Source organism: Rhinolophus hipposideros (genome assembly GCF_964194185.1).
Source record: "Rhinolophus hipposideros genome assembly, chromosome: 9".
Lineage (NCBI taxonomy): Eukaryota > Metazoa > Chordata > Mammalia > Chiroptera > Rhinolophidae > Rhinolophus > Rhinolophus hipposideros.
Window position 1 is genome coordinate 53,611,106 of NC_138055.1, and position 22,827 is coordinate 53,633,932.

Genomic DNA, 22,827 nt, shown 5'->3' on the forward strand with positions numbered 1-22,827 from the left:
AGGGGTGAAAAGTGGAGAGGCTTTGTGAAATTCAAGGTCCAGAGAGCTGGGAAGTTGGAGAGACACAGAGAATGAGACTGGGGGCCAAGGAGCCAAGCCAGTAGTGGAGCCTGGGAAAGGGGTTGAAGAGGCCACCTGGGAGAAGCAGAGACCACAGGATGACAGCTGGAGCTGGGGCAAGGATGAAACCTCGCTGTAGGGAGACGGGGTTGTGGAACATATTCGCCCCTGGCCCACAGCTGACCACAAGGAACCCTGAGAAGGAACAGGACCTGGGCTCTGTGTTCATAGCTCCGTCTCCTCTACCAGAAGTGGCACTCCTTGCAGGCAGGACTGCTGGAAGCCACAGCACCTAGCAAATCGCATAGCAGGTGCTTATCAAGCGGCAGATGGATTACAGGAGTGTAGCTCCTGGGAGGAGCAACCCGGGCAAAGGAGTTCCTTCTCTGGGTGGCCTTCAGATGGCCTCAGGCTCTGAGCCTTTTTACCCTTCCCCCATCAGCAGAGGTTACTATGGCAATGACCCCTCCTACCACAGAGTCCCTGTGGTTTTCTTTAGAGCTTCTTTCACTTTCTTCTTCTGCTTTTCCCCAGTCTTATCTCCTCCCCTACTCCCACATCCTCAGCCTCTCTCTCCCATATGCATAGGTCATCGATGAAGAAAGCCAAGAACAAGGGAACAAGGTAGGCTAGGCACTGTCCCAGGGAAGGGGAAGAAGGTGGACCACCAGCGCGGGGGGGGGGGGGGGGTGATATTGAAGGGGTGTCACAGAGGGCAAGGGGAAGATGAGTATAGGGCACAGTGGGACATGTAGGGGCAAAGAGAGAGATTCGAACAGAAGGGAACAGTGGAGTCACGGAGTGAAGAGAGTAACAGAGTGAAGAGAGTAGGGTCAGAAGAAACAGTGACACATCGATGAGAGTGGGAGAGCTCATGGAGTGAGGTGTTCTTATAAAACAGAAATACTGTAATTTAGATACAGGCCGTGGGTCTTTTTTTCTGGGACAGAGACCTCATGAGAACCAAATGAAACTTCAATGAACCCTCTCCCTAGAGATGCGCATATACAAAATGGGGGCCGGAGGGGGGTAGGGACAGCTTAAAGACCTCTGAGGTCCATTCCTGCCTTCCCAGACATAGAAGTCCATAGGGGTGATAGAAGAATGCACAAGTAGCTGTGGGAGGCCCAGACACTGAGGGTGGGCCCTGTGGGCTCCCTTTCCCCCCACCCTACCAACCCCTCATCCAGATACATTAATTACATCCTATTTCCTTGGTTCCCCTGAGAAAGCTGCAAAATCCAGTAGATTAGGAGCTCCCCTCATCACCCAGGCCCTCTCCAGGTCAGCTGGTCCTTTCCCCCAATGCAGTCTCCTCCTCCTCAAAGGAGCCACATCCCATGAGTTTCCATCACTTTATTTTGCAAAAATAGAAAACTCAGCAATATGCGATACAGCGGGGTGGAGGGGAGATGTAAACAGAGGGGAGGGACAGCACCCTGACCCCCCAGAGAAAAAGGGGAGCCAGTGGGAATCTTATTTGGCAACTAAATACAAACTGGGGATTGAAGGAAGAAGGAAGGGGTCACAGGGGCCCTGGGCTCCCCCTCCCAAGACCCCTACAGGAAGGGGTCAATTCCAGGGTGTAAACAAAAGCTAATAAATAAATAGAGGCTTCCTCTGGGTCAGGGCGGGATCAGCTAAGCAGAACCCACCCCCCTCTCCCTGGGCCAAGCTGCTCTGGGGGCCAGGGGGGAAGGCACTAGGGGGAGAGGGGTCCCCTGGCCCCTCTGTAGTGTAGGAGGGTCCCTGCCCCGGTGGCTGAGATGGGGGGCAGAGGGAGCCCAAGGCACATGACAGGGCTGGGGCTTATAACGGAGGGCACAAGGTAAACTCTGGGCCCAAGCAAAGAGGTGCAGAATGGACCTGCATCTGTCCCTTTCACCCTCTGGCCCCCCCACAGAAATGCAGGGCACAGCCTGCCCCCACCCCCAGTCTGGAACAAGGATGGGGCACAGAGGGCAGTGTGCACCCGGCAGGTGCATTACGCAGCATGAGGCACCAAGGGCAAGGGCAAGAGGGTGGGCTCAGCCCGCCCCTTATGCCCCCCTTTTGGTCTCTAGTGTTCCTGTTTGCTTCCAGAGGCCTAAGCACCTGGCAGAGGAAGAGGCTGTGGAATGGCAGGGTCTTCCTCCTGCCTGGGGGAGCCTGGGACCCTGGTGTCTGAGGGCCAGAGCTGAGATTTTAGAGTCTAAACCCAGGCTCACCGCTCTGCCCTCTCTAATGGGAGCAGGGCAGGCCCCCAAGACTGGAGAGGGAGTCGGTTAGAGCAGGAAGGGGATGAACACAGAGGCACCCCTGGAAACTTTGGCAAAAACAAGGAGCTCGCTGGAAGGAGTGGGGAGAGGGCAGAGCAGGTCCTCCCCCAGTCACTGGTGGTGTCTGGGCGATGGTCAGTCTGCCGCCTGGAACCCCAACCCCACGTCAGGGGAAGTCAGGGGCCCTGGTCAGGCTGGGGGCTCCGGCCTCCTTTACTCTGACCCCCAGGAACCTCATCCTCGCTTGGGGCCTTAGGGTGGGGACCAGTCTGCGAGGAGTCGTCCTCAAACATTTCAGGATTCTCCAGCATCTCTCGGATCAGGGGAGGCATTGGGCCTGGAATCTCCATCTTCAGGGTAATGGCCCTCTCTGCTCCTGCAACAGAGGGGTAGAGTTTCAGGGCAACAGAGGCACATGTCCCTTGAGGCCACCTACCTAACCTCTCTCAACTGCCCTGCTACTCCCCTCTGGGGGCTCCCAGCCCAGGCCTACCACCTCTCTGCCCCAGCTCACCCTCTCCCTAATTTAGGGTTGCTGGGGTCCACTCCTCTGCCTAGAACCTCTACCTGTCTTCTCTGCCAAGCTGCTGCAATTCGTCTCATTCTTTCAGGCTATCTTCTCAAAGATCACACCACTCCCCAGGCACCCCACCCTTAATGCCCACAGCTTGTCAGTTGTCCCTAAGCCTGTTCTGAATAACACTTGTAATAACACCTACTATTTATCAAACACTATCTGCCCGGCATCCTTCTAAGCCAGCACTGTCCTGTAGAATTTTCTGCAACGATGGAAATATCTGCTCTACCCAATATAGTAGGCGTAGCCACATGGAGCTACTGAAACTGAGGAACTGAAATTTTAATTCAGTGCCATTCTCAGCCCATTGTGTGTTAACCCATTTAGTCCTCACAATAATTTATGAGGTAAGTATAAGTATAGTTCAGTTTACAAACAGAACAAGGCACAAAAAGTAAAGGAATTTGCCCAAAGTCTTCCCACTAGCATGTGACAGAGCTAGATTCCAGCGCAGACTGCCTGGTTCTCACCCACTCTGTTCTTGTCTCTACCTGTCCAGCACCTCTGGGAAGACAGAGGGGAGGCTCACTCGTGACTGACCCTTGGTGCTGATGCCCCGGAGGTCAGTAATCTTCATGAGCATCCTTGGAAACATGTAGGGCTGGCTGGGCCGCCGCCGCCGAGCATACAGCCTCAGGGCTTCCAGCAGTGGCTCCTGCAGCTTGTCCACTTTTTCCGGTTCCTCCAGGTCCATGCGGTCTATGTGGACAGCACAGTGGAGTGAGAGAGGAAGAGGTGGGGCAGCCAGTGACAAGGGGCTGATCCCCAACTGGCCCTGCTCTAGGGGCCTCCAGACCCCAAACTTTGTCCCATCAGCCCCTTGCCTATTGTCCCTGAGCCCCACTCAGGCTGTCTCCCCCTGGTCCAAGCCCTGTACCTTCTCCCCTTCAGTAAGAGATTTGTTCTGGTAAATCACGCCTGCCCAGACACCTATCTCAGCACCAGTATCTGGGGTCTCCTCGGCTCCCCCTGGCTCTACCCCTTTTTGTCCTATGTTCCAGGCTGCAGGGAGCCTGCATTGGATCTAAGAAGTCTGTGGATGAGGCCAGACAGAAGAATCCCAAGGGGACGGACTAAGGTCTCCAGCCCGGTGGGAGATCAGGTGTGAGGTGTGGTGGAAAAGGAACCCAAGCAGACACCAGGGGGCGCCGTTGCACCTCCGCAGATGAGGCAGATGGCACTGAGCAGCCCGGTCTCTGTGTCATCCATCTCCAGTGGCAGGAGCTGCCCAGCAAAGGCGAAGACAAGGTCTGTGAGGGGCCCGAAGCCAGCGTTGTGCATCTGTGTCCGGTTCAGGGTCAGCCCGTCGGAGAAGGTCATGGTGTCCTGCTCTGGGGTATACCTCGTGCAGATCCGCAGCATCTGGAGGTGCGGGGGTAGGGTTAGTGCCGTCTCTAGAGAGGGGCAAATATGGGGGTGAGGATAAAGAGGGAATGAGGTGCACACGAAAGTGAAGAGGTTAGGTCCAGAAGGAGGGCCACCTGAAGCACACAGGTAGGAAGGCGGAGAGGAGGGGCATCTGAAGCTTGGGGAAGGAAGAGAAGTCCGAAGGAGACAGGGTGTCAGAAGGACAGGATCAGGTTTTAGGGGCAGGGGTTAAGACAAAAAGGGCTTGAGTTTAGAGGAGATCTGGGGAGTCCCATATTGGAGGGGGAAAGAGAGAGAAAGAAATCTTTGTGTGTATCCACTCCTTGGTCCCATAGGAGGGTCAGGCTGTGGCGGAAGACAGACCACAGGGTTATTAACTTACCAGGATGTCCAGACAGGCAGCCTTGAGCAGAGTGATCTGGTCAGCGATGCTGAGCCCTGTAAAGCCGGGCAGCCGCTTGGCAAACTCCACAATCTTGATGATGCACTTGGTGGCCAGCTCACTGAACTTGTCCCATAGCCCCAGATCCAGCTGCACCCGGTGGTCTGCACTGGAATTCTGCAGGGAGGGCAGGTGAGCACGCAAGCTAAGACCTGCCCTGCAAGCTGTCTTCTTTCTGCCGACACCCCAAAAGCACTCCCCTACGCATTCTGATGCCCTCCTTATCCTCAGCACCAGACCAGGGGCTCCAACACAACCCCAACCCATTCCCCAAAGTGAACAGTCCCCTGCCCACTCCTCACCGTGGTGTATTTGCCCAGCTGGCAGAGTGAAGGGAAGGTCTCCTGATGGGCTTTGCTGACCTTGGTGATGAGTTCTTCTAACTGGGGGCTCAGCTCATAGTTGTCAAGCGACCCTTCTTCTTTCACCTCTTTCTTCTTCTTGTTCCGGTCATTCCGCACAGCTTGGGGGTGGAGGTGCAAGGAACAAGTCAGGACCCTCAGAAACTCCCTCTGGATATCTCCTCTTGCCCTAATTTAATGCTCAGTCCTTATCACGAACATCTATTCACCCTGAGACTCTAGTCAGTGCCTCAGTTTCCCTATCTCCTACATTAGCTCCCATCTCCAAGCTGGCTGTCCCTAACCCCACCCAGGGCCTACAGCCCCTTCTCCCTCCCCAGGCCTTTCGGCTCCATCCTGCCCTTCCTGTCACCCTGCAGGAGCTGGGGGGGAGGGGGGGCAGGATATGCAGGCAGCAGGATATCCACTTATAGCCTTGGCAGCACAATGGTGCAGGGCGGGGGCACCCCAGATCCACCACAGGCTCAGGCCTGGGAACAGGGGAGGGAAGGGACTGGCAAGCCCTCCTCTCACTTCTCCAAGAAATGAGAACATGAGATGGTAACCCCCATTACCTCATTCAGAGGAAGGGTTAATTAAGCCCTGAGATGGGAGAATGGGGGGGGGGGGAAGCCTTCCTAGGTGAATGGCGCTAATCCAATAGGACTGGCCAGGGAGGAAGCAAGCTAGATCTCAGAGGTCAGGGAAGTAGGGGTAGCCTATAGGAAGAGGGTGGCAACCACAGGCTAGGACAGGAGTGCTCCTGCCCAGGCCAGGGCTAGAGGCCTACCTTCCTTGGACATGCCCACTTCAAAGCACTTCTGTAGCCGGCAGTACTGGCAGCGGTTCCGGGTCACCTTGTTGATGATACAGTTTTTGTCCCGATGACATGTGTACACCATGTTCTTCTGGATGCTGCGTCGGAAGAAGCCCTGGAGTTGGGGATGGGGGGAGTGGAGTGTCAGTGAAGCAGGATGCTGGGAACATCAGGCCTTGCAGGTTGCCCAGGCCTGACCCAATCTATTAACCACCTATGTGCAAAGCAGGTCCCTCCCACCTCAGAGGGACACCCACTCACACACAGCATCTCACCCCTGGTCTCTGATCGAACCAGGTAACTCCAGTTGCCCAACGCATCCACCCCACCACATACACACCTTGCAGCCTTCACAAGAGCTGACCCCATAGTGGTAGCCAGAGGACTTGTCATTGCACACGAAGCACGGCTTGTAGACCCGAGGAGGTGGTGGGGGCGAGGGCGAGCTGGGCACCATCTCCTCCGAGCTAGTGCTCTGTGTCTCCACCGCTGGGGGGCAAGCAGTGTGATATGAGAGTTGGGGGAGAAGGATCCTTCAGATCTCCAGGCAACCTCATCATACACACACACCCATTCCCACTTCTTCCTCCTGCTCAGTAATGACAACACCGTCACCACCACAGTGATTTAAAGTCCCAAAAACCATGGACAGCCCCATAGTAAACATTTCTGGAAACCCCCAAACAACCACGATTACTGCACCTCCTAGTCCGGCCATCTCCCCCAACAATAACGCCAGCCCAAAGCTTACATGACACTGTTCAATTCTCCATCTGGAAGTTAACTTCTCTGCGCCTCAGTTTCCCCCGTTATAAAGTAGGTAGGTGAAGGGGTTATGGCCCATGGCTCTGACTCTTTAATCATACCCTATCCCTTCGATTGATCCTTGTCAGATAATCTGCCTCCTACTATCCTCCTCCACATGAGGCAATAGATCTGGGGGTGATAGGCAATTACAGGCCACCTGGAGCTGGCACCTTGCTAAATGACCTGTTGGGATACCCAGTAGGTAGAACAGGACCTCATTTTCTCTCCGGAAGTACAGAGTAGATAATCCTCTCTTTTCCCTCTCATACTGCCTACCAAATAACCGCCAACGTCCTTTTCCCCAGAAACCATTGAGACAGTGCAGCAAATGGGACACAGGTATCAAGAAAGTAGGTTAGAGGCGATGTAACAGCCTTATTTTACATCTGAAGGAACTGAGGTCAAGAGAGGGAAGTAAGCAGCCCAACGCCACACTGCCAGTTGACAGAGGAGCCAAGGCTCTCAAATCTTCTGACTAGATCTGAGTGGCCTGAGAGGCACAGAAGTTGGGAAAGAGGAGGCTGAGGTATTTGCTCAGATTCTCAGGTCTAGATGCTGTTGGGGGTATAGCAAACCGAGAAGTCAGGTGACACTGGGTAAACAGGGCTGTTGGGGGAGGGGAGCTGTTGCTGGACCTTCTCTGGGCCTGTCTTCACTCCTAAGCTTCCCCACAAACACCCACTTGCAGCTCCAAAGGGGTCTCAGCCCACGCCACACAGAGAGTGTGAGGAGGACACCCTTTGTTCAGCAAGCTGCTAAGTAAACGTTTTTTTGGGTGTGTGGTTGATCTTCAGAGGCTGGAAAAATCTGTAAATGATTCAACCTGTAGGACCTGTTCCCCAAAGCTGGAGGGCCCGAGCCATGCAAAACCCTCAGACCCTCCCTAAGGAGTGTCCCACTCACCCACCTCAGGAACATCTTCTTTCTAACCGCTGCAGCCCACCTGGTCAGAAGTCGCCCCATGCCCCAGAAGGGCAGAAGGCAGGCCCAGGAAGCCTGTCCCAGCTAGCTCCACCCACCCCACAGGAGGGAAGCCCTCCCGCCCCCCAAACACAGGCAGACACTCAATTAACATAAGAATCCTGTTGGAGGGAGAGTCCCCAAAAGAAACAAGGGGAAAGAGGAGTGGAGGAAAGTAGGGTGCCTGGAATCAATTCTGACTGAGGGCGGGAGACTCTTGGAGGGGCTGGGGCCGAGAAGCGGGCCGGCCGGCCGGGTTGGAATGCCTTTCGGGACCCTTCCTGGTATCCTCTGAGCGTACATGTGCCACTGCGCTGGGTGGTGCTGACTGCTGACACCCTCCCTGCCCGCAGAGCGCTGCTTCATTTCCTCTCTTTCGAAAGGACCTGGGTGTGGTCAGACTGGCATGGGGCAGTGCCAGCCAATTATAAGACTGGGGACCGCAGGCAAACAGGCCCAGGGGCAGCTTTTCCCTTCTAAGTGGCCCTGTCACCCCTTCTTGGCACCCTCTTGCACACCCCCACCCCCTGAACCTTAAGGTGCAGCCCAGTGGGCAAAGGGTGGAAGAAGGTGAATTGGGTCAACTCAGCTCAGATCCCCTTCTCAGACAGAGCCCCCACCTTCAAGATGCAGCTCCCGGGCTAGGCTGGGGCCCCTGCTGGGGAGGAGGGGATGGGCTCAGGGTTTTTCTCCTTTTAAAGCCCAAATTGCTGAAATTGAGGAAATTCCTGGCCAGGCTAAGCGGAGCTTCAAACAAACTCTTTATAACCGGCTGTAAACGCTCCCAGCTGCGAGGTCCAGGGCTGAGAAGCCCAGACTCCCAATCTGCCACACACCTCCTCGGAGACGCACACTCTCACATGTCAACAGGGCACCAAAGTGGACATATCACCGATGGGCTCCTACACCACCACCAGACAGAGGCACAGAACACACAGACAGTAGAAGGGCACTGACTCCAACCACCCTGTGGAGGTGGCCGCACAAGTCATAAAACAGACACAAACACTCAGTGCTCCACTTCGCATTTGCAAGCCAGCCGCTCTGCTACCAGACAAACACCCTGGCCTGCCAACGCAGCACCAGGACACAGAGAAGCGCCAAACATGCACACACACACACACCACAGGGCCCTCGCCTCAAAGGACCTCTTGCCTTCCCTGATTTAGATACCCAGAACCAGACGACTCTCACTGAAAGTCTGTGGAGCAGGCATGATGCCTACCAACGTCCTAGAGGCCAAAATGATTGGTCCAAATTGAAATGCAAAAACATCCTGCGAGCCAAACACAAGGGATTTTCATGGGCCTGAGAAAAACCGGGGTCCCTGCCCAACCCCCACAAAAACCCATCCTGGGAGATTCACTCCACCTCGACACCCCTCCCAACATGCCCCAAGGCTACATCCTATTGGGCAAGGCGAGGAAGGTTAAGAATTCACAAGAATTTGGTGCAAAGCAATAGTTCCGTGCTGTCTCTGCCCTTTAAATGCCACACTTTTCATTCTTGTCCCCACCACCACGTCAAAGTATGGTCTCCTGTTTGCCACCTCCCTCTTCTAGTCTCCCAGTTGTTAAATCTAAGCAACTCTGCCCTGGAACCAATAGACAAAAAAAAAAAAAAAAGAAAAAAGAAAGAAAAAAAAGAAAAAAATGTCGAACTCGTAAACAGCGCTGCAGAGTGCCAAGGAGCGAGGCGCGTTGGCGGGGGCTCCATGACCCCGCGGGCGCACTCCCCTGGCGCCTGCCGCCCGGCCCTTCCCAGCGTGCCCCCATGCCCCTCGTCCCCCAGCGTCCGCACCGGCTACGAGCGCGGTCCCAGTCCCCGGTAAATTTGGGGGGTGGGGGTTCCAAGCTCCCCTCCCGGCTCCTCCCCACACCCCACCCCCGCCAGGCACTTGGGCTGAGGCTTCAAAGCCGCCTCTCATCTGGACTTCATTTTTACTGCCTCTCAGTCCCCAGCTTTTTATTACAGCTCTGGAAAGAGGTTCCAGGGCCCCAGACCTGGCATCTCCCATTTCACAGAGAGGGGAAGATGGGTATTTGGGGACCTAGTAGTCGTACTCTCCCTGCGGTTGCTACCTCCAGGCCAACCCCAACCATACACAGGCTTTGCTTTAAACTTTTCGCTTCCTACTGAAGTTGCGTTGGAGCCATAGGAAAAAGTCATCTCTCTGAACACAACCCTATTCACATTTCCAAACATTTCTTTTAAAAATGGGGGAGGGGGCGCCAGAGCCCAGCCTTCGCCTGGTTGTGTGCACCACCCCTTCCACCCTGCACGGAGAACACACAGGATGCGCGCTGAAACACAGCACTTTCCAAATCCGCCCCCGCAGCCACGCAGGGGCACACGCCCTCCCGGCTTCACGCCACAAACATCCCCACACAGGACCGTGCGGACCTGCCAACGTTGTCGGAGGCACCACGGAGTGGAGAGACCCCTTCACCCACACCCACACCACCTAGACAAGGCGCTGCACACTCCTGGAATTCACACGCAAATAATATTTTTTACACTCCTAACTTCCCACATGTACTTTACAAACGCCACCCACGGTCCTGGGTTCCATATCTTTCCAGGGCCACAGACAGACCTGCGGGCACAAACTACCAACACACCTCGGTCTCTACCTATCCCCAGGAATTCTGGAGTAGCATCAACCACAGATCCTAGCTAAACACCCACCATAAAAACCACACACACACTCCAAACACCGTTGCACACACCCAAAGGAGTCAGTGAGGTCCCCACGTTTAAAGGGCTAGTACCTCTCTTTCCTACACACTCGCCCCTCGCATAGAAAGTCAGAATCTCTACTTGCACCCCAGTTCCACGTTTTACACATAGAAAGAGTGAGCCACTGCCTCTCCTGCACCCCACACCCCATCCCCGGACTCGTATACCTACATTGCAGACTGGCGGGTTGCGGCCAGGCAAAAGACTCAAGTCCGGCGAAACAGGAGCTGCCGGTGGCTCTGCGCAGCAAGCCGGCCCCGGGCCCGACCGCGCCGTACAGCCGTCGTGGACCCGGGGCGAACGTTTCCATGCAGTCGTACATCGCGACCCAGCTTGGAGGGAAGCTGGGTGCTAGGAACACCAAGGACCCGCAGCCGATTCCCCCTCCTCCCCCAGCGGCGCCCCGCTCCTGGAGGGGGGGAGGGGGAGGGCTAGCATAGGGCGCCGGGCTGCATGGAGGGTATGGGGTGGGCGGGGAAGAGGGGGGTCCCCAGCAGGGGAAAGGGACTGGGCGGGGCGCAAAGCTGGGGCAGCAGCTTCTGCAGCGGTCCGGCTCACTCTGGGCGCCTCCGCAGCTAGCACTTGGGAGACCTTTTGTAAAAGCAAGGCCCTGAGGGGTGGGGGGTGGGGCTTGGAGAGTGAAGGGGGCCGGGCACCAAGATGAGCAGAGCTGGGAGTGGAGCGCACACACATACACATATACACATTCGTCCCGCGGCGCGCTTGCTTGCTTAGACACACATCCGTGCATGCATTTATCTTGGCTGGCACCACGATTTGCAAATACGCAATAGGGTACATGCACATCTGCACGCACATAAGATCATAGATGCAAACACATTTGTGCAAGCACACCTGGCTTGCAAGAATGCTTGCAAGCATTCTCCACACCGGGAGGCTTTTTGCACGCATTTACACTTAGTCGCGCCTGGGATGGGAGAAAGAGTGGAGGAATCAAGCACACGCATTTCCTTTCGAGTTTTCCCCCTCCCCCAACACTCCCTTTTTCACTCAAGTCAACACAGGCAGGGGTGTCAAGGATGACTGGGGAACGAAGAACAGGAGGTTCCCGGCGCGCGGCAGTTCTCCAGAGCTAGGGGACCTCAACTACCTCCACCCTCTGGTTCCCAGGCCTGGCTCCTCCCTCTCCCTCCTCGCGTGCGCGCCCTTCAGAGCTCAACAGTACATTCCTGCGGCTCAGCGCGCGCACCCTCCTCCTTCCTTCCCGTCCTCCCCGCCCCCGGTCGAAGGGCCAGAGCGCGCTCCCGCCATGAACTCTCCGGGAACCCCCCTCGGGGCTGGTGGCCGGGCGCGCTTACCTCCTCCTGACCCGGCCCCGCCCCACTCCGCCCAGGCAGTCGCCAGCGCCGTCGCTGAGTCCCCCCGCCCCCTCCAGAGCTGCCTGCAGTCTACCCCTCCTAGCCTGGGCTGTGCTCCCTCCACCGCGTCCCGGGCCGCCTCCCTCCAAGTACCCCAAGCCCCATCCCGCGACAGACACCCCCTAAGCGCCTCCACTGCCTCTCTCAATGCCCCTTCTCTCGACCCTAATTTCACTTTTAGAGCACAAACCACAACCCCAAACTGTTCCTCCAGCGCCAGCTGCGCCTCAAACGAAACTGCCCTGCTGAGTGCCAACTCCCCTCCCCCAGAGCTTCTGGCATGCTAATTGCCCCAAAGTGCCAGTGCCCCTCTCGGCAATAACTGTGAGTCTGGTCATTAACTGTTCTCATAGCCATTAAATATCCCCACCATTGGCAATAACCGCCCCCTCTCCTCTCAGTGCCACACTTAGTGCCCTTCAGATCTCCAAGAGCCGCCTCCCTGTTCCCTCGGTTGCCCCTACCGGGCACTGAGCGCCCTCGCCCGGCAAAGAAGGGAGGGAGGGGGCGGGGACTTGGCCACGTCAAGAGTTTGCCCTCGTCGGGCCGGGCCGAATGGGGACCCTGGCTCCGGGACAGCGCCAGCGGCGGCGACTCCCGGAAACCGCCCCCTCCTCCGCGCCCCGCCCGCCTCCCGCCCTGCCGCCCGGCGGGCCGGCCCAGCCGGCTCTGTCAGCGCCGCTCTCACGGGGAGCGCCGGGGAAGCAGGAGCGGCGCCCGGCCCGGCCCCTTCCCCGCCTGGCGGCCGTGGCCCGGCCAGGGCGGGACGCGCTTTTCTAAGAATCTGTTGTACCGGTTGGGGGGCGCACTGGGGTGCTGCAGGAGTGGGGCGCCAGTTTGGAAGAATAAAGAGCTGGAAGGGGTGCCAGAGTAGGCGAGGGAAAGGATGGCAGGCTCGGAGGAGGGGCCCGGGTGGTGCCGGGGACCGAGGGGGGGCAGGGCTGGGAAGGAGGGCCTGGCTTGCTGATGCGAAGGGCGCGGGGTGGCAAGGCTGACTGGGGGTCTTGAAACAGGGATATAGAGGGAATGCAGTGCTCTTTCCAACCCAGCGAGAACTCACTTCTGTTGCCCCCAACCCCAATACCCCACTTCTAATCCAGCCATCCCCCTACCGAAATAGAAAAAACGGCGATACATTTCCGAATCAGAATCTGACCAGCAGCAAAAAAAATCAAGTAAGTGCAAAATGGGGAGTACCCCAAAAACAAGAGGAAAAGAGCCCTGTTTAGTCAACTCCAAGCTGTCAGTCCCCACCCACTCACCCACCCTTCCCCCTCTGAAATCTGAAAGGTCCCAATTAAGTCAGGCCTGCCTGGTTGGTAATTAGAACCAGAAATGGCCAGGCCACAGAGAGGGGGGTTGAGAGTTGGGCACAGGAGGAGTGGGGGGAGGGCTCCAGGAAGTCATGAGTCCTCAATAGCCCCCCTTTCTCTTCACCAGATGCACCCCACTCCTCATAACCCCATTTGTGTGTGCTTCCCAGGCACTGCAGGCAGAGGGGGCCTTATAAGGCACCAGGTATGAGGGTATCAGGCCCACCTTTCCCATCAACCCCAACCCCCCCATTCTAGATAGTCTTTGTACAACCTTGAGGAGAAGGTAACAGAATGGGGGAATCTAGTGCCCCCTCTTTTCCCCAAAGTCTCCCCAGCCCTTATTGCAGCAATTAGACCCATTAGCCTTCTAGCATTTCATGGGAAACAGATGTTCTCCACCAGCCTGGTGGGAGTATGAGGGGGGGCTGCTGCCTGACTCACCCCCTTCCCTATGATCCCCACCACCACTGCGCACCCCTCCCAACAACAGCCCCACAAAGGCATGGCCCCAGAGGCAAAGAGAAATACACACCTCCCCCACTAATTCGGCCATTAGCACTGGAGTCTTGCATGGTCACCCCTCAGAGCCTTTATCACCCTGGCAAGCTTGAGTTTGGCCAATGAGGGGCTGTGGAGGGAAGGACAGCTAACTCCTAAGCACCCCTCTTTTGCCCCCCTTTCTGCCACCTTCTGGATAGGGCTTGAGGATAACTGGCTCTAAATTCCTCATGCTAAATTCGCCTTTCTTCCAAAACTTTCCCTCAAAAAAACTGAAGAGGGGGCATTTCCAAGCAAAGAAGGCCTGGCCCAAGGGTAAGTCCTAACAGGAGTCCCACCTGAAGGACTCCTTCAGCAATGGGAGGGATCTCTGGAGGAGGAGGCAGCAGAAGAATGGGGGGAATAGAGAGGTGTGAATGAGGGATGAGGCCCAAGGCAGGGAAGTGAGGAGCACTGGCAGGATGGGGGCTGGGACTGGGTAGGGGGCCAGGAGGGGGGGTGCAGCCTGGGCCCCAGTGGCGGCGGCTTGCCCGGCTCCCCCCGCCAGAGAGGTTTCCTGTTGCAATCAAAGCCCCGTTTGTGTCGGCCTGGAGCTGGAGCCCGAGCCTGAGCAGGAGAGACTGGGAGGGGAGGGGAAAGAGGCAGTCGGCTGGGGTTTTTTTCCTGGAGGAGGCCTCGCTGCAGCCTGCTGGCCACCCTTACCAGCCTGCTTGTTCTCCTTGCCTCTCCCAGCATCTGGGTTCTCTCTGTGTCTGTGCCTTTCCGACTGTATAGCTCTCTCTCATATTGTCTAGGTCTTTGAGTCTCTCTTTTTCAGTTTATTTTAAGTAGAACTCTATTACTTCCTGTGCCAGCCTGCCCTCAGTTTCTCCATGTGATTTAGTGTGGTACAGTCTGGGCTCCTTGCCCCAGGGACACTGTCACCAAGTTCAGAGGACAAAAACGGCTAGGTCCTGAGGACCACAGAGATCACTTCAAGAGGGGAAGGAGGGCAAGGCTTGCCTTCCCTCCCATCACACTCTGTTCCCTACAGTCTTGATAAAGCAAACATATAACACACCAGTAGGGACACAGACACCAGGGTTTCATGCACATGTGTGAGCATGCACACCCCCCTCTGCTGTCCCATGCACACAGGCCTGTGCTTGCCTCGGCAGCACATGTTCCCCTTCCCTCTCCCCTCCACCACACAATTCTGAGATGCCTGTCTCACCCTTTCATGCCCCTGGAGAACCCCAAGCGATAGAACAAGACTTCCCTTACCAACAGGATGTCTGCAAGGTGCTAGGGACCCAGCATAGGATCCAGGAGCCAGCCCCAGGGACAAGTTCCAAACTCCCTCATAGACTACCCTCCCTCCCACAGACAAGAGACAGAGATAGAAAGACAAGGTGAGTGTGGCTTTGGCATAGGACTCTGGCTTCCAATCCCTCTCCATTAGATGGTCCCAGCCAAAAAGAGACAGTGGGTCAGAGAAATAAGAGACCACCCTCTTTCACCCTTCAACTGACCTCCCAGGAGGTCTCCCGGACTCCAGGATCCCTTCTCCTCCCCTCTGCCTCCCTTCCATTTATTAGGTTGGTGCAAAAGTAATTGCAATTTAAAAGGTTAAAAATAATTGCAAAAACCGCAATTACTTTTGCACCAACCAAATACCTTAGGTGCCGCATGCCCCACTCCCATTCAAGCTGTCTAGACCCAAGCCTTCCCCTCCTCCCCACCCCACCACTGCCTCCCTGCCCAGGCCTGTGCCCCCCACCAGCCACACCCTCCCCAGCTACCTGCCCTGGTTCTGGCTCCTCCTTTGGATTTCTCCTTTCAGCCCCCCTCCTTCAGGACAGCCTTTGGGGATAAAGCCCAGTTTGTCTCTTTCCCCTACCTTGACCTTACTTTGAACCCTGACCTTGATCTCAATGTGTCTGGGGGCACAGGGGCACAAAGAGAACTTCACTGATGACTCTCTAGCTATGACTCTCAGAATTCTCCCCACTACCAATCTCTTTCTCCTCTCCCTCCTTACTCCTGCTTTTGTAGTTGCCTCTCCCAGAACCAGGGAAAATCAGGTCCCAAGGTATTGAGCTGTATGGTCCTCTGTAAGAAGTACATTCATGTGGGGAGGGTGGTTCCTTCCCACCTCCCCAGGCTCCAGGACAGATTCATGGGGTGTAAATGAGGTAGGGGAGGCCCAGCTGAGGTTTCCAAGAAGGGGGGCTTTGTGCTCTCTTGTTCACCTGCACACCACCCAAATAACCCCTGTTGGACTACAGACTTGCCACAGGCAGGGCTCACGGAACACCAGACACACCGTCAGCAGCCCTATTAAATCCCGCCTCACTTCTCACACTGACTCTTTGTTGCACACACTGGAATTCTGTATGGAGCAGAGTCTCTGGGACAGGCTGTGCACACACAACTGCATATGGTCTACACGCGCGTGCGCATGCACACGCGCCTTCGCCAGATGAGCACACTCTTTCCAGTAGAGCTGCCAGCCCCATCTAGTCACCCTTTTACACACACACACACACATACACCTTCCAAGTGCCCCCTCCCAAACGCAAGCCCCTTCTCTCCCACCTCTCTCTCTCTCCAAGCTTGTGGAGCTGTAAAGGATGTGTCTTTATTTTTTTCTCTTTTCCTCTTGTGTCTGTTTCTGTCTCTCTGGAACTCCTCCTCTGTCTCTTCTTTCATCACCTCCCCTTCTTTCCAGGTGATGCTTTCTCTGTACCAGCTCACATACTGACACTTTATCCCACAAAGCCCAGCATCTCAGCCCTCCAGCTCATGGGCACCCACACCTATAATGACCTGGTCAGGAAGAACAACTACCAAGTGAGAGGAGAGGGGATCCAGAAGGAAGAAGACAGGCCGAAGGCTTGCATGATGTCAGCATACAAAGGCTTAACCCAAACAGGGCAAGCCTGAGGGACAAGTAGGGATCTGCACAGCACGTGGGCACTATGCCAGCCCTAGAAGGAGGGGAGGAGTCCAGAACCCACACAGCTAGAATAGAGGATGCTTCTGGAACACCCCCTCCACTTCCCTGGATTACCTCGGGTGAAAGAGGCACCTTCTTTGCAGCAATTTCTACCCTTTCCAGAACAACAGGAGAGTGTCCTGACCCCACACATCTTTGGGCACCAGATTTCATTCCTCTTTCTGCAGCCTCTCCTAATTCGGAACAATTTTAACTCTTGATCACAGAGTCAGCTGATTGGCCTCCCAGACTCCTCCACTTCCCGGCCTGGCTCCCTGCACCCCCCACTACATGCCAGCAGCAGCCTCAGAGTTTAGCAGAACCCCACTTTGCTGCCTTTACAAAGGTGTTCTCCCCTGCTAATTGACTTACTCAGGAGGCAATGTTAGATCCCCAAAATTTAGGCATGCTATTATACTTTCCCATCCTATTTGGGCAGGAGAACTCTCATTTGCAAACACTTCCCTTTGCTCCATATCCAAATCCCTTTCTAGCCACCCTTGTCAGCTACTCTATCAGCTACTCTATCTACTCCGCCCTGCCTGCCTTCCTAACTAGGGTGCCAATTTTCTATATCACCCACCCTCCAAATGTCCTCCTGTTTCCACTTGCCCTCCTCCCCCAAGATCCATGAGACTCACACAGAGAGGCCATCTCCTTGGGGAGGTCAGGCTGGCCCAGGCCTCGGAAACTAGGGCTCAGCATCTCAAAAGGTGGAGACCCCCTGAGTGCCCCTGGGAAGGCGAAGGGGAAGCCAGCCCCTGGGTAGCCAGATCCAGGCCCCAGGGCACCAGCCGCAAAGAGTCGCTCCTTATTGGTGGCCATGGCAGCTGCAGTGTGGGAGGCTGAATCCTCTGGGGTCTGGGTCTGCAGTGGGCTGGTGAGGTCTTCAGCCACAGCCCCTGCCCATGCCCACTGATGCCCGGGCCTGGGAGGCTCCGTGCCCGCCCTTTCTGGCCTGCCCACTGTATCTCCAAGAGTCCTAGGAAGAAAGAGAAGAAAAGGAGGGATGAGAGAATGATTACTGACGTTCCAAACCCATGGCCCTCTCTCAGTTGAAATCTCTTGCCTCTGCTGGTAGGGTTTGTACTGTCCTGGCTCGGGCCCCACAGGGGAAGAGGTAGGGCAGATGCTTGGGTAGCCTCAGAGAAACTCTCCAGGCAAGTGTAAACTGAGTTTCCAAGGTGAATGAAGTTTTTAGGAGTCCTGATAGAGAGGACTCCTAAGCTGACAAGTGACCATTAAGCACCACAATTGGGCTAGACACTTAATTTAACCCTCACATCAATCCCGTGAAGTAGGAATTATGATTCCCATTTCACAGATGAGAAAACTGAGGTTAAGTGACTGGCTTAAGGTCAGCTTGAGCCAAGACTCAAACTACCATTCTGGAGAAAGCAAACATGTCTCTGTTGTAACTTTGGGGTCCTATACCTCTTTGGAGAGTATAGTGCAATGGTTAAGAACACGGACTTTGGAATCAGACTACTTGAAACTGGTCCCCATCACTTGCTAGCTGCAGGACCTTGGGCATGTTACTTAATCTCCCTGTGCCTCACTTTCCTCATTTGTCAATTGGGAATAATAACAGGGCCCACTTCCTAAGGTTGTTGTGAAGGTTAAACAATTTAACATATGTAAAGTGTTTAGAATAATGTAGGGCACATACTAAATGTTATGTAAGTGTCTCATGTTATTTCTTTTTGTATCTTCTCTTCCTCCACACCTCTCTTTTAATTAGCATTTCCTTCTCTTTCTATCTTCCTTAATACTCCCTCTTCCAGTTTCTCCTCCCAATTCTTTCTCTGTCTCTAGTTATCCCTCACTCCCTAACCATTCTTGCACTCTCTCCTTCAAAGCCATAGACGTTGATGGGAGCCCCACTGTGATGCCAGAAATCTGCTCTCCTTGTCCTCGGCTTACTTTGTTTCTCCATCTCTTTTTCTCTCTCTTCTCTGAGCCCTCTGCTTCAAAGAAGCCCTCCCCACATCCTCCCCTCCCTCAAATGTAGCCTGCTCCCTGAGATTTTTAACCTGAGTCCAGAGGAGTGAGAGAAAAAAAAAAAAAAACAAACGAGAGACAGGAAATGGGAATCCTAGGGTTAGGCAGGTGGTTTCTCTCCGGATGCTCTGACAAGGGAAAGGTTGGTTTTCCTAGCCCCAGCCCCAGAACCACCGACCTCTCTAGGGAGTTAGGGGCTGGAGAAGGAGAGCCACAGCAGCCTGGGTACCTCCTCTATTAGCCAGAACCATACTGGACTGAAGTGAAAAGGGGTGGAGAAGGATCAAAAGAGAGTGAAATACATAGAGACCACAGGGCAGGCAGGCCCAGAGGTAGCTGATGGATATTTTCGCATCTCTTTCCTTCTAGGGTCAATATGTTTCAGTCTGTGTACCTCCGATTTCTTTCTCTTTCTTTCTTTCTTTCTTTCCTTCCTTCCTTCTCTCTCTCTCTCTCTCTCTCTCTCTCTCTCTCTCTCTCTCTCTCTCTCTCTCTCTCTCTCTCCCTTCCCCCCCCCTCTTTTCTATCTCTCATCTCCTTGGACTTCAAATTCCTGAAGGTAAACTGTCATGGAGGTTACAGGAACTCAGACCCCCAACACCACCACCCTTCACTCAGTCTCAATGCATGAAGCAGCCCCTGCCCCTCACTAGGCAGCACCCATATCCCTAGCAGCCTCAGACTTTTCAGCCCAGTGTCTCCCCAGGCCCTAAAAGTCTGAGCTCCAAGCCCCCAGGGTCCCTCTTGTCTTCCTTTCCCTATTTCCTGAAGCCCTCATCCCTGGTTAAGCCCAGGTGGAGCCAGGAGTCCGGGGCCCCTAAGGCCCCTGGGCCATAGCTCAACAGGCTGGGCCACATTCCAGGTGGATTAACCTCTCCAATGCCAAGGGTGAGAAGCTACTAGAGCCCCCCCCACCCCATCTTCCCCAGACTAACTTAGACTGGGGACCCACTCAAGGCTCCAGGCCTCACTGTCTGCTTCTCATAGATAGATGGGAAATAGAGACTTGAAGACGAGGCAGGAGGGGGCGGGTGTCACCCAGAGAGAGACCTCAGCCTCCTGGTCCTTAGCGAGGAATGAAGCTGTAAGGAGTGAAGGACAGCCCAGCTCTCCCTGGCCTTCCTTCTGGTTTGCCTCAGAGAAAAGACTTGAGAGTTGAGTGAAGACAAGAAGGGGACAGAGATTCCTCCCTTTTCTGAGCCTTGGTTTCTCTGCCTTGGCTGGGAAGGGAAGGGGAGTTTAAGTCCTGGATGGAGGAGGGGACCAAGGAATGGAAAACAGTGGTACAGAGAGTAAAAGGAAATCCTAAACTAGGGACCCAGAGGCCTTAGTTCTTTTGGGGATCTGTGGAAGGGGGAGAACACTTCTCTCCTCCCAAGATGCCACCTCAGACTGAGGGGGGGCTCACTAGGGGAAAGGGGTCCATACAAAGCTGCTTCTCTTAGAGCTGAGGTGGAGTTGAAGGGAGGGCATGGATGAAGGGGGCTGCCGGATGGAGGTGGGGGTAGGGGGGCGTCTCCCTACTGCCCTACCAGCTCCAGAGCCTGGAACAAAGCTGCTCTTGTCGGCTGCTCTCCACCCACTGCCCCCCTCCCCTCTATATAAACACGACCACCTTTTTCCATGACCCCATCCCCAGCCTGGGCGGAGAACCCAGGCATCCTCTGCTCTAGCCTGGGCCCCCAGCCTGCTCCCCAGGAGGCAGCAGTGGGCCCGGTTTCCCTGGCTTTGTGCCACCCTTGGGGGAGTCCAGACCCTTGAGTCTCCACCTCTCATCCCCAGGTGCCCTCCCTCCACCTCACTGGCCCCAGGGAGGGGCAGTTCCCCTGAGGCAGGCAGGCAGGCAATGCCAGTGGAATGTGTGTGGGCATCGGAGGGCACGGGCAGGGTGGGGCAGAGGGGGGAACTGGAGGTGCCAGTTAGGTGGCTTTCTGAGCCAGGGGTGGGGGTGTGCCCGGTGGGGGTGTGTGCCCTGTGCTGCCTAGCAGGCTCTAAGTCACAGTGTGTGTGCCACAGAGTGTGCGTGTATGTGTGTGTGTGTGTGTGTATGTCTCTCTTTGGGATACCCAAGCTCCAGGCTCACTACCCCTTTCCCCCTCCCCTATCTTCTCTCTTCTTGCCTTAAGAATATGGGACGCACTGCTTATGGTTCTCAACCCCCACTCAGCATCGGGGGAGTGACGGTCAGGGCCGGATCCTCAGGCTTGATGACTGGGATTGCAACTGCCTGGACCTGGGACCTAAAGGGGCACAGTCATCTCAGCTTCTTGCCCTGCAGACCCCTCCTCAGGCTCCCTGTTCCTCCCAGCCCCCCAACCATGCACATTCTTACCCTTTGGCCACCTGCAGAGATGCCCTCCTACATATTGGGTCAGGTTGAGGGGACTCGGCTGTTAACTGCTAAAGAGAGAAGCAGCGTTAATGGAGCTTCAGATTAGAACTCCTGGGTCCCTGCCCCAGTCTTCCTGCTCTTCCTTTGTTCCTTTTGGGCTCCCTCCAAGAATACACCCAAGGAGCCCCCCACCTTAGCTGGAGGGAGCCAAGACTTAAACCCGCAGCTGGGGATATGAGAGAGGGAATCCTGAACTGTAGTTCAAGGACACTTCACAGACTCCTATCCCATCTACTTGTCTCTCCAAACTCCTGGACCCAGAGGGTCAGGATCAGTGTGGTGGGGACCCTTTCCTTACCATGCTGATGTCCAAGCTGTGCCATTCCATTGGGGAAGGAGCAGCTTGGACCAGCTCGGACCAAAACTCTACCCCTCAGACTCCCCAAGGGAAACCAGTGGTCTTTCCCCACAGGAAAGAATCCTGTCTTCCCTCACACTCCAAGCACAAACGTAGGCTAGAAGACCCCTGGCTGAAGACTCTTTCCTAAATGCTGTCTCCTGCTACTCACCGAAATGAAGGGGCCATAAAGCCCAGCCCAGGCCCAGCTTGTCTCAAATCTTCCCCAATCCTTTCCCACATCAGGGCTGACCCCCAAGTTGGGGCAGGAAGCCCCCCTCAAACCGTTCTGACAACCTGACCAACCTGGAAGGGACAGAGCTGACGTCTTCCTCGGCGCCACCCCCCCAGCCCACCTCACTGAAGGACCCAGGCATCGGGGCGGGGGAGCCTGCCTCCCAGTCTGACTCACCTGGTGGAGAAGGGAGGAGGAAGGGAGGCCGCGGAGCCCCGAGGTCCCGACGTCCGGCGGTCGCGAGGTTGGAGCGTCGCAGTGTCAGAGGCTCGCCGTAATGGGGGGCTCTTGGAGGGGGGTGCACGGGCTCTAGGCTGGGACTGTCCCGGGGCCTCTCGGAGCCCGCCCGCCCACGTGACCGCCCCAAAATATCCGACACATTTTCTCCCAAACCGCACACTGACTCTGCAGGCGGGGACACGGAAAATATTTTCTTTCTTTTTCTCCCTCCCCACCCCCCCCACCTCCCTCCCAGCCCGGCTCCCTCCTCCCCCTCCCGCCCTCGCTCCTCCCTCCCCAGCCGTCTGCCCCTGCCCGACTCCCTCCTCGGTGCCCTGGGGCTGGGGGGCGGGGGGGTGGGTGGGAGGGGGACTGGGCGGAGCGGCCCAGGACGCTTGGGTCTCTGCCCCTCCCATTTGCTGGGTTTCCGTGGCTCCATCCCCCGGAGGCCAGGCAAAGCTGGCAGAAGTGGTCAGTGTCCCAGGCCCATGATGCCACCCCTTCTCTCTGGCACTTTCCCCCATCTGCCATCTGGGGGGACTGGATGAGTTCTCTGGCCAGGCTGTGGTTCTGGGAGGCCAGTCTCTGGTACCTCCCCAGGGTCCCCAGGGTAGGCAATAGAAGCTCTATCCTGGTGCTCTCTCAGTGTTGGAGTGATGGGGCAAGGGTATGCCAGAGCAGATGCCACAGTCTTTGCCCTTTGCGTACCCTTTGCCTGCAGGTCAAAGCAGTCTCTACTTCCCCTTGCCTACTGCAGACAGTCCTTTGGTCCCAGGAGCAAACTGGTTCAACTAGTGGGGGCATTGTGGGGGGTTGCTGAGACCTGGGCTCAAACATCCCCTCCCTTTCACCCTGCCTTGAGTAAGCTCCCGGAGTTAGGGCACCTGGGTTCCTGGCTGCCAATGTTATCCTCACCTTTAGGCTTGGATCTGGAGGAGGAAAAGCTGGGGAGGAGGGCGAGAGGAACTGTGCTGGGAGTGGGAGGAGCCTCCCGCTGGGTGTGAGGGAGAAAGCCTAAGCTGAGGGTGTGTGTCTGTGCCTTAACCAGCGCCTGCCTGCCTGGAAGATGCGCCACGAATGTGGTTGACGTGTGTGTGTGTGTGT

The 22,827-nt window shown here is 55.9% G+C and overlaps 1 protein-coding gene across 3 annotated transcripts; it reads right to left on the reverse strand.

The window, feature by feature from the left end:
- Positions 1-1,401: 1,401 nt before the first annotated feature.
- On the reverse strand, positions 1,402-22,055 carry RARG (retinoic acid receptor gamma). 3 transcript variants are annotated; one of them, XM_081059561.1, is made up of 10 exons: positions 21,682-22,055; positions 20,873-20,940; positions 17,181-17,521; positions 6,204-6,352; positions 5,837-5,978; positions 5,008-5,168; positions 4,646-4,822; positions 4,053-4,257; positions 3,436-3,594; positions 1,402-2,694 (listed from the first exon to the last, which is right to left on the reverse strand). In XM_081059561.1, the coding sequence occupies exons 3-10, from the start codon at positions 17,362-17,364 to the stop codon at positions 2,495-2,497; spliced, it is 1,377 nt and encodes a 458-aa protein (XP_080915687.1). In that variant the 5' UTR covers positions 17,365-17,521; positions 20,873-20,940; positions 21,682-22,055; the 3' UTR covers positions 1,402-2,494. The 3 variants fall into 3 exon arrangements, with proteins under 3 accessions (XP_080915687.1, XP_080915689.1, XP_080915688.1); XM_081059563.1 differs by lacking the exons at positions 17,181-17,521; positions 20,873-20,940; positions 21,682-22,055 and adding an exon at positions 7,574-7,667; XM_081059562.1 differs by lacking the exons at positions 1,402-2,694; positions 3,436-3,594; positions 17,181-17,521; positions 20,873-20,940; positions 21,682-22,055 and adding an exon at positions 10,541-11,254 and having other exon boundaries at positions 4,167-4,289.
- Positions 22,056-22,827: the final 772 nt, after the last annotated feature.